At 41.6% G+C, this 18093-nt stretch overlaps 3 protein-coding genes across 4 annotated transcripts; 1 reads left to right on the plus strand and 2 right to left on the minus strand.

The window, feature by feature from the left end:
* Nucleotides 1-93: 93 nt before the first annotated feature.
* Nucleotides 94-5498, plus strand: LOC138204871 (zinc finger CCCH domain-containing protein 18-like). The gene is made up of 5 exons (XM_069160429.1): nt 94-580; nt 1145-1498; nt 1864-1874; nt 1987-2430; nt 5376-5498. The coding sequence occupies exons 1-5, from the start codon at nt 460-462 to the stop codon at nt 5496-5498; spliced, it is 1053 nt and encodes a 350-aa protein (XP_069016530.1). The 5' UTR covers nt 94-459.
* A 478-nt stretch (nt 5499-5976) lies between these two features.
* LOC138204613 (zinc finger protein 569-like) lies at nt 5977-17658 on the minus strand. The gene is made up of 5 exons (XM_069159959.1): nt 17518-17658; nt 16453-16914; nt 16053-16191; nt 14317-15693; nt 5977-8163 (listed from the first exon to the last, which is right to left on the minus strand). Exons 2-5 carry the CDS (start codon nt 16543-16545, stop codon nt 6437-6439), a joined length of 3336 nt encoding a protein of 1111 aa, XP_069016060.1. The 5' UTR covers nt 16546-16914; nt 17518-17658; the 3' UTR covers nt 5977-6436.
* LOC138204610 (uncharacterized) lies at nt 9642-13440 on the minus strand. 2 transcript variants are annotated; one of them, XM_069159954.1, is made up of 5 exons: nt 13168-13440; nt 12244-12330; nt 11204-11653; nt 10836-10953; nt 9642-10425 (listed from the first exon to the last, which is right to left on the minus strand). In XM_069159954.1, exons 1-3 carry the CDS (start codon nt 13383-13385, stop codon nt 11434-11436), a joined length of 525 nt encoding a protein of 174 aa, XP_069016055.1. In that variant the 5' UTR covers nt 13386-13440; the 3' UTR covers nt 9642-10425; nt 10836-10953; nt 11204-11433. The 2 variants fall into 2 exon arrangements, with proteins under 2 accessions (XP_069016055.1, XP_069016056.1); XM_069159955.1 differs by having other exon boundaries at nt 12216-12330.
* Nucleotides 17659-18093: the final 435 nt, after the last annotated feature.

The raw sequence follows: 18093 nt of genomic DNA on the forward strand, positions 1-18093 counted from the left end.
ACAAACGGAGAATAACTGGAATGACGAGTGTTCAGCGCCCCCAGCGGCCGGAAGGAGAAACAGCACCAGGAACCAACGAACCAAGATGGACGAATTTATTGACGGATGAAGGAGTAAAATGTATTATTATATTTCTAGTCTTATTTGTATTTTACAAGTTCCTCAGTCCTTTTTCTTCGACTCGCTGCCGCTGTTTGTGTACGTGTTGTTCAATAAAGTTAGAGGAAGAAAAAAAGGAGACTGTAGGTGTCCGTGCAGATGCCTGTTTCAAACCGAGATCCGTCAACAAACCGCCCTGTTTTCAGTGTGTATCTCAGCTCCTATAATACATCCTGGATCAAAGTCCGACAGAAATGGACCCGACGTGCATCGTGATCGATTCTGCGCATGCCCAGTTCATCTGAAACCATCCTCCAGTTTGTTTAGTGTGTTTTAAAGAAGAGAAGAAGTGCGGACACCATGAACGAAGTGGATTATCTTCAACAGCACCAAACTGAAAGTGTGTCTGTTGCAGAGAAACTGGAGATGAACCGCCTCGGTGTCCATCAGCCGCAGGATATTGTTGTAAACCAAACCGCTGGTAAGAAGAACCACAGATTTAATGTGGAGTGTTTCTCCAGGAGGAAACGGCTCACTGCTAGCTTGTTGTAGGGGGGCTGGAAAAAACAACAACGATCCACATAACAACGGAGATTCTCATCTCATCTCAATATATTCAGAAATATTAAAACCCGTTTTTATTTGGGTTTTTTTATTTATTAGCACTAATAACGGTTTGGTGTCGGAATCAAAGAGGCGGAACTCATCACAGTGCAGCACCCGGACGGTTTACAGCGCGCACACAACAAACGCATCTTGTAGTTCAACCTCAATAACACTTCGGCGTTTGGACGCGTTTAGGATTTAATGACTTAATAAATATCTTTCTAAAACAGAAGTGAAGTGTTTTGTGAATCATTCATGAAGAATCCAGTTTTTTTAAACTGACTTTTATTCAGTGGATTTTAAGTTTGTCTTATTATAAACTGAGTTCAGATCAGTTTTTAAACCTGCTTTTAACACATTTTTAAACTGTTTCTACTTTTAATTTTTTTTCTCAGCTCCTCCATTTTACAATCGTGTTGTACATGTGTGTGTGTTTCAGTGTTGTCTCCAGATGTGCAGCAGCTGGTGGTGATTAAAGAAGAGGTTCCCCATGAATGGAGCCCCAGTCTGGACCAGCAGGACCCAGAGCTCCTCCACATAAAGGAGGAAGAGGAGGAACTGTGGAGCAGTCAGGAGGAAGAGCAGCTTCACGGGCCGGAGGAGGATATCACCAGGTTCCCGTTCACTGCTGTTCCTGTGAAGAGTGAAGATGACGAAGAGAAACCTCAGTCCTCACATCTTCATCAGAGACGAACTGAAGACGACGGAGAGAAACTTCAGTCCTCACATCTTCATCAGAGACAAACTGAAGACGACGGAGAGAAACTTCAGTCCTCAGCAAAACCGAGGGACGGTGAGTTTATCTGTTTGTCTTGTAGTTTCTTTATGTTCGTTGGTGTTTTTACGCTGTAAAAAGAAGACGACGGACTGACGTTATATCTCAGCTTAGCAATAAAAATACAAAATACCTCTTAATGTAGTGCCGTCGTTTCAATACAACCGTTAAGACTGAATCATTCTGTTCAAAGGTTCTCTGTTTCTTTCGCCATTATACAATACACTATTCAGAAGTGATGTTTTCTTAACGGTGTCATGTGTGCAGAAAAAGCTGAGATTTAAAGGTCAGAAAGGTCAAACCTGTCAGCTACACGTCCCAATCTGATCTCACCAACATTAAGTCATAACATCAGTGATATCTGTGTGATTATAAAGTCACAGTTGTCCATCATGTACGTGTGTGTGTGTGTGTGTGTGTGTGTGTGTGTGTGTGTGTGTGTGTGTGTGTGTGTGTGTGTGTGTGTGTGTGTGTGTGTTTCAGTGTTACCTCCAGATGTGCAGCAGCTGGTGGTGATTAAAGAAGAGGTTCCCCATGAATGGAGCCCCAGTCTGGACCAGCAGGACCCAGAGCTCCTCCACATAAAGGAGGAAGAGGAGGAACTGTGGAGCAGTCAGGAGGAAGAGCAGCTTCACGGGCCGGAGGAGGATATCACCAGGTTCCCGTTCACTGCTGTTCCTGTGAAGAGTGAAGATGACGAAGAGAAACCTCAGTCCTCACATCTTCATCAGAGACAAACTGAAGACGACGGAGAGACAACGGTGAAAACAGAAAGTGATGGAGAGGACTGTGGAGGACCAGAACCAGCCAGGAACACACATCCAAACAGTCCTTTACTAACTCACACTGATGGAAAGGTGTTTGAGACTGATGTTAGTGTTGATGATGATGATGATGATGAAGATGAAGATGATGATGATGAAGATGATGAGTGGCAGGAACCTTTGACTGTAAATAGTAACGCTGCCCAAAAATCTTTTAGCTGCTCTGAGTGTTGTAAGGAATTTATCTTCAAGCAATCTCTTCATAGACACATGAAATGTCATTTGGGAAAAACTTCCTCCAGTGTTTTGGCTCGTCAGAAATGTTTTAGAGGGAAGCAAAATGTAGATTCAAAGATCAGCGTCCACGCAGCGGAGCGACCGTTCGTTTGCGAAGATTGTGGTAAAAGATTCAGACAACACAGACATCTGAAGGAACACGTAAAAATTCACACGGGCGAGAAAACGTTCGGTTGTGACGTTTGCGGTAAAAGATTTAGAAATCATAAAGATCTTAAAACACACACGAGAGTTCACACGGGAGAGAAACCGTTCGGTTGTAATGATTGTGGTAAAAAATTTAACCAGAAGACGCATCTTAAAACACACATGAGAGTCCACACGGGGGAGAAACCGTTCAGTTGTGATGATTGTGGTAAAAGATTTACACGCCTGGAACATCTTCAGAGACACGTGAGGTTCCACACGGGTGATCAACCGTTTGGCTGTAGTGACTGTGGGAAAAGGTTTCGAGATAAGAGTGATCTTAAAACTCACACGAGAACTCACACGCAGGAGAAACCGTTCGGATGTGACGATTGCGGGAAGACATTTTCCCGACAGGCGCATCTTAAGAGACACGTGAACGTCCACACGGGAGAGAAACCGCTCGGCTGTAACAACTGCGGGAAAAGATTCAAAGGGGAAAATGATCTTAAAACACACATGAGAGTTCACACAGTAGAACAAACATTTGAATGTGATGTGTGTGGCGAAAGATTTAGAAATCAGAGTGGTTATAAAACACACGTGAAAGTTCATACGGGAGAGAAACCAGTCGGTTGTCAGGTGTGCGGGAAAAAATTTAGAAATCAGAGTGATCTGAAACCACACGCGAGAATTCACACAGGAGAGAAACCGTTTGGTTGTGATGATTGTGGCAAAAGATTCAACCAAAAGACGCATCTCACGACACACATGAGACTCCACACGGGAGAGAAACCGTTCCGCTGCGATGATTGCGGTAAAAGATTTAACCGCCAGACGCATCTTAAGAGCCACATGAGGGTCCACACAGGAGACAAACCATTCGGTTGCAATGACTGTGGTAAAAAATTCAGAAATCAGAGCGATCTTAAAACGCACACGAGAGTTCACACGGGAGAGAAACCGTTCGGTTGTGATGATTGCGGTCAAAGATTCAACCAAAAGACGAACCTTAAAACACACATGAGACTCCACACGGGGGAGAAACCATTCGGCTGCGATGGTTGTGGGAAAAGATTTAACCGACAGACACAACTTAGGATCCACATGAGAGTTCACACAGAGAAGCCGTTCGGCACAGATAATCGTGGCCAAAATTAAACTGAGAGACATGAGGCTCCACAGAGGAGATAAACCAATTATTTGGAGGTTCAGCAACAAACAGCTGAAAAAAAATTGGGGATTCAGTTTGTATGAGCTGTTAGATATCAGGAGAGCTGCTCAGTTATTACTTTTAAAAGAAAGATCAAAACATATCTCTTTACTTCAGCCTTTAACTAGCTACTCCTGAAGCTCTCTTGCACTTTAAACTACCGCGCCTTTAAAATGCACATTGCTTTATTTGGCACTGTAACTCTATTTTGTACTGTAACTCCATTTTACACTGTAACTCTATTTTGTACTGTAACTCTATTTTGCACTGTAACTCTATTTTGCACTGTAACTATTTGTGTTTAATTTAATGCATTTTATCTGTTTCTTATGCATCTTGTTTCTTTTCTATATTAGTAAATGTCCCTTTATATCTGTTTTTATGTGAAACACTGCATGTAATTATCTTGCTTTGAATCACTTTAAGCTGCATTTATTGTATGAAAGGTGCTATTCAAATAAAGTTTATTATTATATTATTATTATTATATGCCATGGAAAAGTTGCCTATAAATCTTGAAACTTAAAAAACACATAAAGCACTGACCCCTCAATTGCTAAAAAATAAATAAGTATATAGACTATGATTATGAATATATAATTACCTGATAAATAAAGTATAAGCTGGCAGCTGAGTTCACCTCCACACTCACAACAATGTCTCAAAATGCCCATTAGGGAATTATTATTGCATCATTATCGATCCATCTGGTGCAAGACTGAAATGTTCATCTAGAAGAAAAAAAAAATCAGTTTCTTTAATATTTTCATCCCAGTGATTGTGTTTGACAATTGCCATTGAATTCATACACGTTTGTCAAAATCAAAACTTTACTGCGTGTCAAATAAAATTGTATCTGACCATTTAAAAAAAGAAAAGCTTGCACTTGTTTATTTTTTTGATCATACCATTTATTGCATGAAAACTGATGACCTTCAAACCCCAATATTCATTTTTGTATTTTTAAATGTTTTTTTCCCAGATATATAAATAAAGCTTAATTTTATTTACAGTGTTTTTTCTTTCTGATACTTTTGTAGACGAGAATTTAAGGACGAGTCCTTCTGCTAAAGTGATGCACAAGTAATCATGGAAAGAAATACGGTTCAAAGATTTTTGATTTCTGACAAATTATTCTGTAAACATTATACACTACTCAAAAAAATAAAGGGAACACAAACAATACATCGTAGATCTCAATGAATGAAATATTCCAGTTGAAAATCTTTATTCATTTCATAGTGGAATGTATTGAGAACAAAATAACATAAGGATGATCAATGGAAATCAAAATCATTATCCATGGAGGTCTGGATTCAGAATCATACTCCAAATAAAAGTGGAAAAATCAGATCACAGGCTGATCCAACTTCTGTGGAGATTCCTGAAGACAAGTCCAAATGAGTCTCAGTAGTGTGTGTGTCCTCCACGTGCCTGTATCACTCCCGACAACGCCTGGGCATGCTCCTGATGAGACCACGGATGTTCTCCTGAGGGATCTCCTCCCAGACCTGGATCAAAGCATCAGTCCACTCCTGGACAGTCTGTGGTGGACGTGGTGTCGGTGGACGGAATGAGACACAATGTCCCAGATGTGCTGGATTGGATTGAGGTCTAGGGGACGGGCGGGCCGGTCCGTAGCATCGATGCCTTCATCGTGCAGGAACTGCTGACACACTCCAGCCACATGAGGCCGAGCATTGTCCTGCATCACAAAGGAGCAGATAGCGGTCCCACTGCTGGGTTGTTGTCCTCCTACGTCCCCCTCCACGTCTCCTGGTGGACCGGCCCGTCTCCCGGTATCTCCTCCGTCCTCTTGACACTGTGCTGACAGACACAGTAAACCTTCTTGCCACAGTGTACATTGATGTGCCATCCTGGATGAGCTGCACTACCTGAGCAACTTCTGTGGGTTGGAGACACCTCATGCTCCCTCTAGTGGTGAGGACACTGGCAAAATGCAAAAGGGACCAACGATCATCCAGAAAGGACGAGGACAGAGAAACGGTCTGTGGTCACCACCTGCAGAACCGTTCCTTTATAAGGTTGTCTTGATAATTGCCTCATTTCCACCTGTTTGTACAACAGCAGGTGAAACTGATCCTCAATCAGTGTTGATCCTAACTGGACAGCTTGATTTCACAGAAGTGGGATTGATTGGAGTTACATTGAGTTGTTTAAGTGTTCCCTTTATTTTTTTGGAGCAGTGTACATTTTAGGCACTTTTTCACAATTTTATATATCTGCTATCTGACTTTATACTTTTTAGATGTCCTTGAGAGAAAGATCCTTCTGAAAGACAGTGAAAACAAATACCCAGGGATGATATGATTATTATTTTTTAAATATTTTAAAGTACACGAGAAAAAAAGAAAACAATGGAATACAATACAATGAGTGTAGTTCTTAAAAAAGCAATAACATAATAAATCTTTCACAGCAAAACCTGCAACTGTACATCATCTATGTGTGGATTGTCAATCATCACATCAAAACACTTCCTGTCCCGTGGTCACTATTCAGGTTTCCCCGCTGGCGAACATCTTGTACCAAAAATCACTGCAGGCGAACGGTTTCTCTCGTGTGAACCGCCATGTGTCTCTTCAGATGCGTCTGTCGGTTAAATCTTTTACCGCAGTCGTCGCAGCCGAAGGGTTTCTCCCCCGTGTGAGTTCTTGTGTGCCTCTTCAGATGCGTCTGTTGGGTGAATCTTTGACCGCAAATGTCGCAGCAGATGCGTTTCTCTCCCGTGTGAACCGTCATGTGTCTCTTCAGATTTGTCTTTCGGTTAAATCTTTGACCGCAGTCGTCGCAGCGAAACGGTTTCTCCCCCGTGTGAACCGTCATGTGCGTTTTGACGTGAGTCTGATTTCTAAATCTTTTACCACAAACGTCGCAGCCAATCGTTCTCTTTCCTGTGATGGGACAGACTCTGATCCGTGAATCTACATCTAAACTTTTCTTATTAACGACACACCTGGAAGAGCTTTTCTCTGATTTGCATGGCATGTGTTTCTGAAACGACCGCTTGTAGATAAATTGTTTACCACAATTAGAGCAGCTAAAGGATGTTTTTGCCGTTCTGGATCCAACATCAGGCGCTCTGCTCGCCTTAAAACTATTAATACCGTCTTCAGTTTCAGACTCAGACAAAGGTTCCTGCCACACTTCATCATCTTCATCATCATGACTGACTTCAGTCTCAGAAGAGTCCGAAGCCTTTCCATCAGTGTGAGTTAGTAAAGGACTGTTTGGATGTGTGTTCCTGGCTGGTTCTGGTCCTCCACAGTCCTCTCCATCACTTTCTGTTTTCACCGTTGTCTCTCCGTCGTCTTCAGTTTGTCTCTGATGAAGATGTGAGGACTGAGGTTTCTCTTCGTCATCTTCACTCTTCACAGGAACAGCAGTGAACGGGAACCTGGTGATATCCTCCTCCGGCCCGTGAAGCTGCTCTTCCTCCTGACTGCTCCACAGTTCCTCCTCTTCCTCCTTTATGTGGAGGAGCTGTGGGTCCTGTGACTTCAGATGCGTCTTTGGGTCCAATCTTTTACCGCGATCGTCAGAATCAAACAGTTTTTCTCCTTTGTGGATCCTCATGTGCATCTTCAGATCTCCCTGTCGTGCAAAACTTTTCCCACAAACACCACAGTGAAAGGGTTTCTCTCCCGTGTGGATTCTGCTGTGCATCCTCAGATTTCCCTGCTGACTGAATCTTTTACCACAATCGTTGCAGCCGAACGGTTTCTCTCCCGTGTGAACCACCATGTGCGCTTTAAGACTCGTCTTCCGGTTAAATCTTTTGCCGCAGTCGTTGCAGCTGAACGGTTTGTCGCCCGTGTGAACTCTCATGTGCGTCTTCAGATTCCAGTCGTATCGAAATCTTTTCCCACAAACGTAACAGTCAAACGGCGTCTCTCCAGTGTGGACTCTAATATGCGTCTTCAGAGCTCCTTGGTGGTTAAATCTTTTCCCACAAACATCACAGCTGATGGGCTTCTCCCCCGAATGGCCCCTCATGTGTTTCTTCAGAACTCCCTTTTCTGTAAATCTTCTACCGCAGACGCTGCAACTGAACGGCCTCTCGCCAGTGTGGACTCTGACGTGTTTCTGCAGGTCGGCATGTTGGCAAAATCTTTTCTCGCAATGATCACAACCGAACGGTTTCTCTCCGGTGTGGACACACATATGTCGATTCAGGCTCCCTTGTTCGGTGAACTTTTTACCACAAACACCGCAGCTGAACGGTTTTTCTCCCGTGTGAATTCTCATGTGTGTTTTAAGATGACACTGATATCTGTACATTTTACCACAAACATCACAGCTGAGTGGTTTCTGTCCTGCATGAAGTCCCAGCTGTGATTCTGGGAGACATTTCCTGTTAACTGAACAGCTGGAAGAACTTTTTCCTGAATGACATGTCGTGTGTTTCTGAAGAGAGTCTGTCAAAGGTTCCTGCCACTCTTCATCATCTTCATCATCCTCATGACTGACTTCAGTCTCAGAAGAGTCCGAAGCCTTTCCATCAGTGTGAGTTAGTAAAGGACTGTTTGGATGTGTGTTCCTGGCTGGTTCTGGTCCTCCACAGTCCTCTCCATCACTTTCTGTTTTCACCGTTGTCTCTCCGTCGTCTTCAGTTTGTCTCTGATGAAGATGTGAGGACTGAGGTTTCTCTTCGTCATCTTCACTCTTCACAGGAACAGCAGTGAACGGGAACCTGGTGATATCCTCCTCCGGCCCGTGAAGCTGCTCTTCCTCCTGACTGCTCCACAGTTCCTCCTCTTCCTCCTTTATGTGGAGGAGCTCTGGGTCCTGCTGGTCCAGACTGGGGCTCCATTCATGGGGAACCTCTTCTTTAATCACCACCAGCTGCTGCACATCTGGAGGTAACACTGAAACACACACACATGTATAATGATGGACAACTGTGACTTTACATACAGCAGCACAGAACTGTCAAGATGAGTTTAAAAATGAGAAAACTTATAACAAGAAAAATATGTTGCACATGAATCATCAGAGGAACACTGAATAAAATTAGTTTCCTCTTTATTGTCCCTTTCATACACACATTATTTACTGTTACTAACATTCTGTAACTGATAAAACTTCACTTCTGTCTTAAAACTATATTTATTAAGTCTTTAAATCCCGACTGCGTCCGAACGCCGGACTTTTATTGAGCTTGAACTTCAAGATAACTCAGTTGTGTGCGCGCTGTAACCCGTCCGGGTACTGTGTACCCCTCGCTGTTAAGTTCCGCCTTTTACAATCCGCCAACTCAACTGACGTTATTCATAATTTCGACATTTGGTCTTTATTAATTAATTCACATGAACATCAGATAAGAATCTTCGTTCTTATGTGGATCGTGGTTGTGTTTTTTTCAGCCCCTCTACAACAAGCTTGAACAACAAGATACGTTTGTTGTGTGCGCGCTGTAAACCGTCCGGGTGCTGTACTGAACCCCTCGACGCATAGTTGCGCGTTTTTATTAATTCAGATTCAGATGAGATGAGATGAGATGAGAATCTCCGTTGTTATGTGGATCGTTGTTGTTTTTTCCAGCCCCCCTACAACAAGCTAGCAGTGAGCCGTTTCCTCCTGGAGAAACACTCCACATTAAATCTGTGGTTCTTCTTACCAGCGGTTTGGTTTACAACAATATCCTGCGGCTGATGGACACCGAGGCGGTTCATCTCCAGTTTCTCTGCAACAGACACACTTTCAGTTTGGTGCTGTTGAAGATAATCCACTTCGTTCATGGTGTCCGCACTTCTTCTCTTCTTTAAAACACACTAAACAAACTGGAGGATGGTTTCAGATGAACTGGGCATGCGCAGAATCGATCACGATGCACGTCGGGTCCATTTCTGTCGGACTTTGATCCAGGATGTATTATAGGAGCTGAGATACACACTGAAAACAGGGCGGTTTGTTGACGGATCTCGGTTTGAAACAGGCATCTGCACGGACACCTACAGTCTCCTTTTTTTTTTTTTTTTTTTTTGCTCTAACTTTATTGAACAACACTTTGGCAGTGAGTCGAATAAAAAGGACTGAGGAACTTGTAAAACTCTAATAAACCACTTAATAGCACTAGAAATATAATAATAATATGGGTTTTTCCAAAAATATTTACTACTTCAGCCATCAATAAATTCTTCCATATTAGTTCATTTCAGGAAAAATACAATGAATTTACAGGCTTATGTGAGAATTGTTCTACATTACAGCAGAAATTGTGTACAAATATTTACTGACGGGTCTAAAAACACAGATAACAGTCAGTTTTGTCTTTTTTAAGTGAGTGAAATATTACCAACTGAACCCGCCTGGTTTATAATTAGTGACATAATGATACATTTCTTTCCAGGAAGCTATATCTGAGTTTACAGTTATTGATTATTATACAAACCTGTTAGACCTGTAAAATGATGCGAGCAAAGTTTCATTCTTTGAACAGAGAAAAGGAAAAGATGTGATCTCCATGTGCAGGTGGTTGAAGAGTTCTTACAGTCTGCGGTTGTAAAGACGAACACGTTCACCTTCATCATCAGAGGAAAAAAACAAAAACAGTCAGACTCCGACACCTGATGAATTAAAACTCAAACCAGCATTTCAGTTTATTTTATTATTATAAAGTGTTTTCATCCAAATTAAATTAGTTTTGAACTTAATATCTGTATCAAACACATACCGATATTACTGAGAACCTAAATCAACATTTAAATCCTTCTTTAATGTTAATGAGTGAAGTACAGTAAGTAAAAGTACCTCAAATTTGTACTTAGGTACTTGTTTAAATGTACTCAGTTACATTCTACAGGTGCATTAATTAACACATTAACATCATTTTTGCAGGTGATTTTTTTTTTTTAGATTTTAGAAAAATATGTATTTATTTCAGGCAGCTTTCTTGTTTTGAACCTTTGTTTTTTTTTCTCAACTTGCTCACCTTCATCTTCAGGAGCGCTTCAGCCTGTTGTCTCGTCCCCGTCACCTAGCAACCAAACAGCTGACTGACGGTAACACAGAGCTGATATTTCGTTTTCAGATTCTTTCAATCGGAGCATCTGAAACAAGAAAGGAAACAGAAATAATTCTGTTTTTAAAGGTCTCATGTTTTACTTCTACTACTTTACTTCTCTGGTGTTTTATTTGCAGTAATTGTCTATATGAGAAGATCATTTTGTGGTTTTAAGTACCAAAGAACATCAATATAGTTTGACGTCTCCTCTCTGGAGCTTCTCAGCTCTTTCAGAGATTCTACGTGTTGTAAGTTTGTCTTTAACTGTCGATCTGTACTAAAAGCATTCGTTCTACCTCCTCACGTGATCCCAGACCGACTTCACGACGCTGAGGTTCAGGGTCCGTCGCAGGACTTCTCGTGGCTGAAGATGTTTCTTCATCACCCCTTTTTAGACTTCGCGTTCAAGGCGGGATCTTAGCGCTGTAACTCCGCCTCCTCGTTCTGTGTAAAAACACGTGAACACCGAGTGGAGTCGTTCCGCCGTTAAACTGATGGAAACATAAAGCCGAGTCTGGATCTCTGTTCAAAACAGGTTTTTGTCCTCCGTTTCAGGTCCAGAATACGACAGCGGTTCCTGCCAATAATCATCATCATCATCATCGTCATCCTCACTGACTTCAGTCTCAGAAGTGTCGGACTCCGGTCCATCAGTGTTCAGTTGTGAAGGACTGTTTGGATCCGGGTTCCCGGCGGGTTCTCTGGAGTCGTCTCCATTTTCCTCCTCGCCGATACTCACGCTGACGCTGCAGAAATAAAAACACAACAAGTAGACAAACGATGAAGGTTTAGAAAAACAGGACGTGTACAGCAGAAGTGAAGTTCAATCACGAGCGGCTTCTTAACGACACTCAGATTTATCTCCGTAAATAATATCCACAACATGAGTTAAAAAATGCACTTTACATAATTCATATTTTCAGTTTATGTTTGTAAGTTTTATTTATCACTTAAGATTTATTTGTATTTGTTACTTTTATCTTGGTCATAAAATGGATCCATTTGAGCTCTAAACCTTCGTGCATATTGTTCTCAGTGAATATAATTATCTTCCCGAGTCTTTACACGAGATTTCCAGCAGCTGTTTCTCCGTGTAAATCTTTTTATTTTGGCCACGTAGGGCACACATGTGAAAGACAAGTTATACGTTTGATTTTTGTCCTCCGAAGGAACCAGAATAAATAATATAAAACCGAGCACCCGACTAACACCCGTTACATCACATGTGGATGTGAAGCAGCAAACATGAGCTCAGAAAAATAACAAATTCAATAAATACATTTGTAATTCAAACACATCAGGACTCACTGAGAAGTATTTCAGTGTGATGACTTGCCTGCGAGTCCCACCAGGACTTCCGAGAGTCCGGACGTGAACAGGTTTTCCGTTCACGGAGGTCAGAGACGCGGGAAGTTTCTCAAAGCTGCAGAAACAACAGCAACAAAAAATAAATTGGCGCATGTTTTTAGTTGAATATTTCCTGCATCTTATTGTCATAAATCAGCTCAGCGAAGAGCTCGATCTGAAGACAGTAGATAAGATAACAAACTGGAAAAAACCCACTGAATGTAAAGTGTCTGTAATGTTGTGAATGTTACAATGACGGAGTAAAATAAAGGAACAAAAAGTATTCATTGTGTTGTCGTCTACCTGTCGCTCACCTGGATGAACAAAGTGACCGAGTCAGCACTTTTAATTAGAACAAAAGTTGAACCACAACATCAAACACAATTAAAATCTTTCTTTTACACATTTGTGTTGCTCTTCTCCTCCTCTTTAAATCCACCTTATCTTTTTTATTTATCTCTTTATTGTCTTCATTTTTATTCACGTTTTGTATTTTAATCTACTTTCTTCATCTAGTTTTTATTTCACTCAATTTGCCTACTATTGCAGTTATTTTTAGCTTTTATATCGATCTGTGTTTTTCTTTTTTTTTGTGTGCACAGCAGAAAAACAACCACCAAGTCAACATGTCTCACATCTGAAAGGCTTTTGTATTTAATAATTAGAAATAAGCATAGATAAAATATCCACCAGTTTGACTGTAAAGTTTGAAGTTTAGCTTCAGATTATGGTGTTTAACTTTTATGGGCAGGAGCTGCGAGATTATCTTTTTTTTTAGGTCCAAACAACAAAGATAAATTCTAGTTTAGGGGTTCACATTTTAAAATACAACCCAGGAAAAACGTGTTTGTAACTGGGGACATGTTCCTGTCAAAACAAACAAAACCAATATTGTGTATTTTATCTAAATTACCTGTCCAGCAGAAAACACGCAACTTCGGCGTCACTCTGGAAACGTCTGTCCGTCATCAGAGACTTCCACCGGGGGAATGCCACGCCGATGTTTATCCGCGTCTTCTGCCGCCGCCTCTCCCGCTTCCGTTTCGCTTCGTCACGTTTTTGCTTCTTCACCGACGAGGACTGACGCTCCCGGGCTTTTTCTTGAGCTAAATAATAAGTGTGGTCCTCCATTTGTCGAAGCGGTTTGCCAGCAGCACCTCTGCGTCATCTCCAGTCTCCTCTTCCTTCTTTTCTTCCTTCTTCTTTGTATTTTTGTTGGCGGTTGGCAACCAGCTTATATGGGAGCATTACCGCCACCTACTGGACTGGAGTGTTGGTCAGTAGATGAACAAAAAGAAAAAACAACCGAGGACATATTCCCTATCCCGGTCTTTTTTAAATATTTAACCAAAAACACGACTGTATTTGATTTGATTGATTGTTTGGCTGCCATGTCCACTGGATTCTTCTTATTCTTATCTCGGATCTCTTCAGTTATTTTTGTTTTTGTCTTGTTTTTGTTTTCTTTAATTCAATTACAGTTGTTGTTGTTCTTATTTATCTATTTTCTGTTGTTGGTACTGATTTGTACTTTAAATAAATATATTATTGCTCAGTTTATAAGATATTATTCCTACTGTATAATTTATTGTATATGCTAAATTGGATTTAAATAAAGTAAAAAAAAAAAAAATCCTCTACTCTTTGACTATTGTACAGTAAGGTTATAATAATTCCTCAAAAAACAAAATTACTAATATACACAAAGAATTTGCAGAGAAGAGACAGGTCAGAGAAAACGGCAAGGCAACTTTATTTATACAGCACTATTCAGACTTCGGCAACTTCAACTACTTTACAGAGGAAAAGAAATACGTAAGAAAAATAATATATTAAGAAAATTTCAAACAAAGTCTGGGATCTTTTCAACCTATAAAAACAGTGAGCGGTGTGACTTTTCATTCCCTCTCGGAAGTCATTCACAATATTTAATGCTAATCATTTCTCTCCAGTGTGGACTCACGTGTTTCTTCACTATATACAAATGGCTAATTTTTTTTATTACACACATTGCAACCGAATGGTTTCGCTCCGGCATGGCTTTTAAAGTGAGCCTTTAGCTTTTTCTCTCGTTTAAATCTTTTTCCACAATCGTCACAGGCGAACGGTTTCTCTCCCGTGTGAACGATCATGTGATCCTTGAGAAGATACTGATAGATAAACTTTTTACCGCAGTCACCGCAAGTGAACGGTTCCTCTCCGGTGTGGATGGTCATATGTGCCTTCAGGTGGCTCCGTCGGCTGAATCTTTTCCTGCAGTTCTCGCAGCCGAACGGTTTCTCTCCCGTGTGAACTTTCATGTGCTCCTTCAGAACAGACTGACGCATAAATTTTTTACCGCAGTCCTCACAACTGAACGGTATCTTCCCTGCGTGGATCCGGATGTGTTCCCTTAAACTTCTCATTGTGGCGAATCTTTTCCCGCAGTCATTGCAGTCGAAGGGTTTCTCTCCCGGGTGGATTGTCATGTGCTCCTTTAGATGCGACAGTCTGATCAGTTTTTTACCGCCGTCTCCGCAACAAATAGGTTTCTCCGTGTGGACTCTCATGTGTGTGTTAAGATTTGCCTTTTGACTGAATCTTTTACCGCAGTCGTCACAACAGAACGGTTTCTCTCCCGTGTGAGTTCTCATGTGTACGATCAGACTTCCCTCCCGGACAAATATCTTACCACAAGTGTTACAGCCAAACGATTTCTCTGATGTTTCCTTAAGATGTGTCGGCGATGTGTCACAAACATCACAGTCAGCTGGTCTCTCTTCTGCGTCTCCGTCCACTCTAATCTGTGAATCTACGATTTTCTTATTAACCGAACAGCTGGAGGAACTTCTTCCTGAGTGACGCGTCACGTGTTTCTGAAAAGACCGTTTGTAGATGAACTGTTTACCACATTCAGAGCAACTAAAGTTGTTTTTGGCCACATCACTATTTCCACCTGACTCAGGTGTCCCGCTCTCCTTCCAGTCACCGTCGTTATCTTCAGTTTCAGATCCACAATCTGAAAAAGGTTCCTGCCACTCTTCATCATCATCATCATCATCAACACTAACATCAGTCTCAAACACCTTTCCATCAGTGTGAGTTAGTAAAGGACTGTTTGGATGTGTGTTCCTGGCTGGTTCTGGTCCTCCACAGTCCTCTCCATCACTTTCTGTTTTCACCGTTGTCTCTCCGTCGTCTTCAGTTTGTCTCTGATGAAGATGTGAGGACTGAGGTTTCTCTTCGTCATCTTCACTCTTCACAGGAACAGCAGTGAACGGGAACCTGGTGATATCCTCCTCCGGCCCGTGAAGCTGCTCTTCCTCCTGACTGCTCCACAGTTCCTCTTCTTCCTCCTTTATGTGGAGGAGCTCTGGGTCCTGCTGGTCCAGACTGGGGCTCCATTCATGGGGAACCTCTTCTTTAATCACCACCAGCTGCTGCACATCTGGAGGTAACACTGAAACACACACATGTAAAAAAAATTCACAAAGAATCTTTGATTTTGTTGACTGTTTGAACCTAAATTTGTAGGAAATATTTCATGCTGTGGATAAAGATTTAAGATTTGAAACCGTCTCATCAGCGGCTTTAAAGTTTTATGTAGAGAAGCTGAATCTATGGAATTAAAAGGAAAAATAAAAAACTACTGTCCATGTTCTGGTCCATTCAAACGATCAAATAATTTGAGGCTCAATGCAAGTTGAACAATTAAAATTTCAGGAGCGTTTTCTACCAACAACTATATTGCACCAAGAATCTTTCAGTTACGTTACAGACAGTCACAAAGACAAACTGAGACCTCGACCTCTCTCATACCCGTGTTCTCTCTTTCAGACGGCTGTGCGACCGCCATCGTTTCCACCATGAAGTCGTTCGTCTGACATCCGACGTCTTTGATGACTTTCTGCATGTTGTCAGACGGCCGCTCGGTCCTTCTTCTGACTGGCGGTGACGGCTTTGTGAAGATAAAATGACTTGTCTATGGAGTCAAACATGCTGATGGACATGAACCGAGTTTGAACCCCCTGAACAATAAAAGTGGAACCCGGCTGTCTGAAGGTGTGAAGGAATTGTCCGATTCTTGGAAAACTACGAGAACATTGCTCTTAATTTAAGCTCTTCTCAGGAGGAATAAAGCTTGTTTCAGCGAGAACAACCAATTCATCCACGTCTGTAGCTTCTATAATTATATCAAAAAGCACGAGATGCAACTTACGCTCGCCGGCGAGACAAGAGGATGGAGGTCGGGGAAGGAGATGGAGGGTTCGGCTCGATTCACCAGAAGAAACGGTCCGTCAGTGAATCCCATTCATCTCCGAGGAAAGTTGGTGAACTTATCCGGTGTGAAATGGTCACTGCAGAAACGGGCGGCGGTGGAGAACCTCGGCTCTCCGTCGGTGTGGCTCTTAACAAAATGGATCCACCTCTTCTTCGTTTCGTCATGCTTTGGAAATTTATGCAAATTCTGAAAGTTCTTGCATCCGGGGAAGATGCATTTGCGGCTGGCTGGTGACATCGCGAGGTGAGGAAACCGCAGGCGGCTGGATGTCAAGCAGGAGTTCCTGTGATGCGAGTGTGCTGTTAGATTTTTTTTAAAACCTGTCGTTTGGGGGAGGGGGGGGGGGGTCAAGCCAGGAAACACTCCTAAGTGCTTCATGGAGCCCAAACAAAAAACATCCTAAAGAGAAAAACAATGAGAAACAGTTTAAAAGTCTCGCCAACAAAGTTCACAGTCCTTTACATGTTTCAGCAACTTTCTTCAAATATTTATCAATAAATTTCTGAATTTTCTTTACAAGGCTTTTTAGCCCACCTCATGGATCCGCTTTGTTTCACAAAATACTTCACTTCCGTCTTGTAAAGCTGTTAATTAAGTCATTAAATCTTAAATACTTCAAACGGTGGACTTTTTAATTGACGTTGAACTACAAGATAACGTGTTGTGTGCTGCACTGTAAACCGTCCGGGTGCTGCACTGTAACCCTATAGTTCCGCCTTTTACAATCTATTAACACAAACTGATTAAAAGTATTAATAAAATGGATTTTGGACCTTTTTTCTGAATGAATTCAGATGAGATGAGAATCTCCGTTGTTATGTGGATCGTTGTTGTTTTTTCCAGCCCCCCTACAACAAGCTTACCCCCTGCTGTAGTGAAGAAATTTCCCCTCGGGGATTAATAAAGTGTATAAAATCAAAAATAATTTAAAAAAATCAAAGCTAGCAGTGAGCCGTTTCCTCCTGGAGAAACACTCCACATTAAATCTGTGGTTCTTCTTACCAGCGGTTTGGTTTACAACAATATCCTGCGGCTGATGGACACCGAGGCGGTTCATCTCCAGTTTCTCTGCAACAGACACACTTTCAGTTTGGTGCTGTTGAAGATAATCCACTTCGTTTTTTTGTGTTCGTCCCTCTTGAAAACAAACTGTAGGTCCGTTTCAGATGAACTGCGCCTGCGCAGAATTGATCGCCGCCGTCACACGAGACTCATTTACGTTTGCTGTGTTTTGAACAGGCATCTTGCACAGACACCTATAGTCTGCTTTTTTTTTTCTAAAGCTTTATTGAACAAAACCTTCTCATACAGTAGCAGCGAGTCAGAAAAAGACTGAGCAATGTAAAAAAATAAACACATAAACCATTTAATAGCACAAAAATAGAAATATGATTTTCAAAATAAAGAACATAAAATCGAAAAAGAAAATAATTAATTAAACAAAACTGTCAGAGGGGTTTAAAGTTTAGCAAACTGAGTGATTACAGAAATATCCTGTAGATGTGAAATTCATTTCTGGTGTTTTTTTTGTCTACATTTTTGACTGTGTTCACAATGAGTATAGATCCTGTAGATCTT

This window comes from Embiotoca jacksoni, unplaced genomic scaffold (genome assembly GCF_022577435.1).
Source record: "Embiotoca jacksoni isolate LCO1_2020_lvr unplaced genomic scaffold, fEmbJac1.0.p SCAF_26, whole genome shotgun sequence".
Taxonomy (NCBI): domain Eukaryota; kingdom Metazoa; phylum Chordata; class Actinopteri; family Embiotocidae; genus Embiotoca; species Embiotoca jacksoni.

Bases quoted from the DNA above. Each gene is read 5' to 3' on its own strand.
- LOC138204610 (XM_069159954.1), bottom strand. From the start codon at position 13,385: ATGGAGGACCACACTTATTATTTAGCTCAAGAAAAAGCCCGGGAGCGT. The intron at 12,331-13,167 runs GTAATTTAGATA...TTGTTTCTGCAG, and splicing joins GCGTGTTTTCTGCTGGACAG to CTTTGAGAAACTTCCCGCGT. The intron at 11,654-12,243 runs GCAAGTCATCAC...TTATTTCTGCAG, and splicing joins AGTCCTGGTGGGACTCGCAG to CGTCAGCGTGAGTATCGGCG.
- LOC138204871 (XM_069160429.1), top strand. From the start codon at position 460: ATGAACGAAGTGGATTATCTTCAACAGCACCAAACTGAAAGTGTGTCT. The intron at 581-1,144 runs GTAAGAAGAACC...TGTGTGTTTCAG, and splicing joins TGTTGTAAACCAAACCGCTG to TGTTGTCTCCAGATGTGCAG. The intron at 2,431-5,375 runs GTAAATAGTAAC...TGTTCTCCTGAG, and splicing joins AGTGGCAGGAACCTTTGACT to GGATCTCCTCCCAGACCTGG.
- LOC138204613 (XM_069159959.1), bottom strand. From the start codon at position 16,545: ATGGGATTCACTGACGGACCGTTTCTTCTGGTGAATCGAGCCGAACCC. The intron at 16,192-16,452 runs GTAAGTTGCATC...ATCTTCACAAAG, and splicing joins CTCTTGTCTCGCCGGCGAGC to CCGTCACCGCCAGTCAGAAG. The intron at 8,164-14,316 runs AGCTAAAGGCTC...GATATCAGTGTC, and splicing joins AAGATTTAAACGAGAGAAAA to ATCTTAAAACACACATGAGA.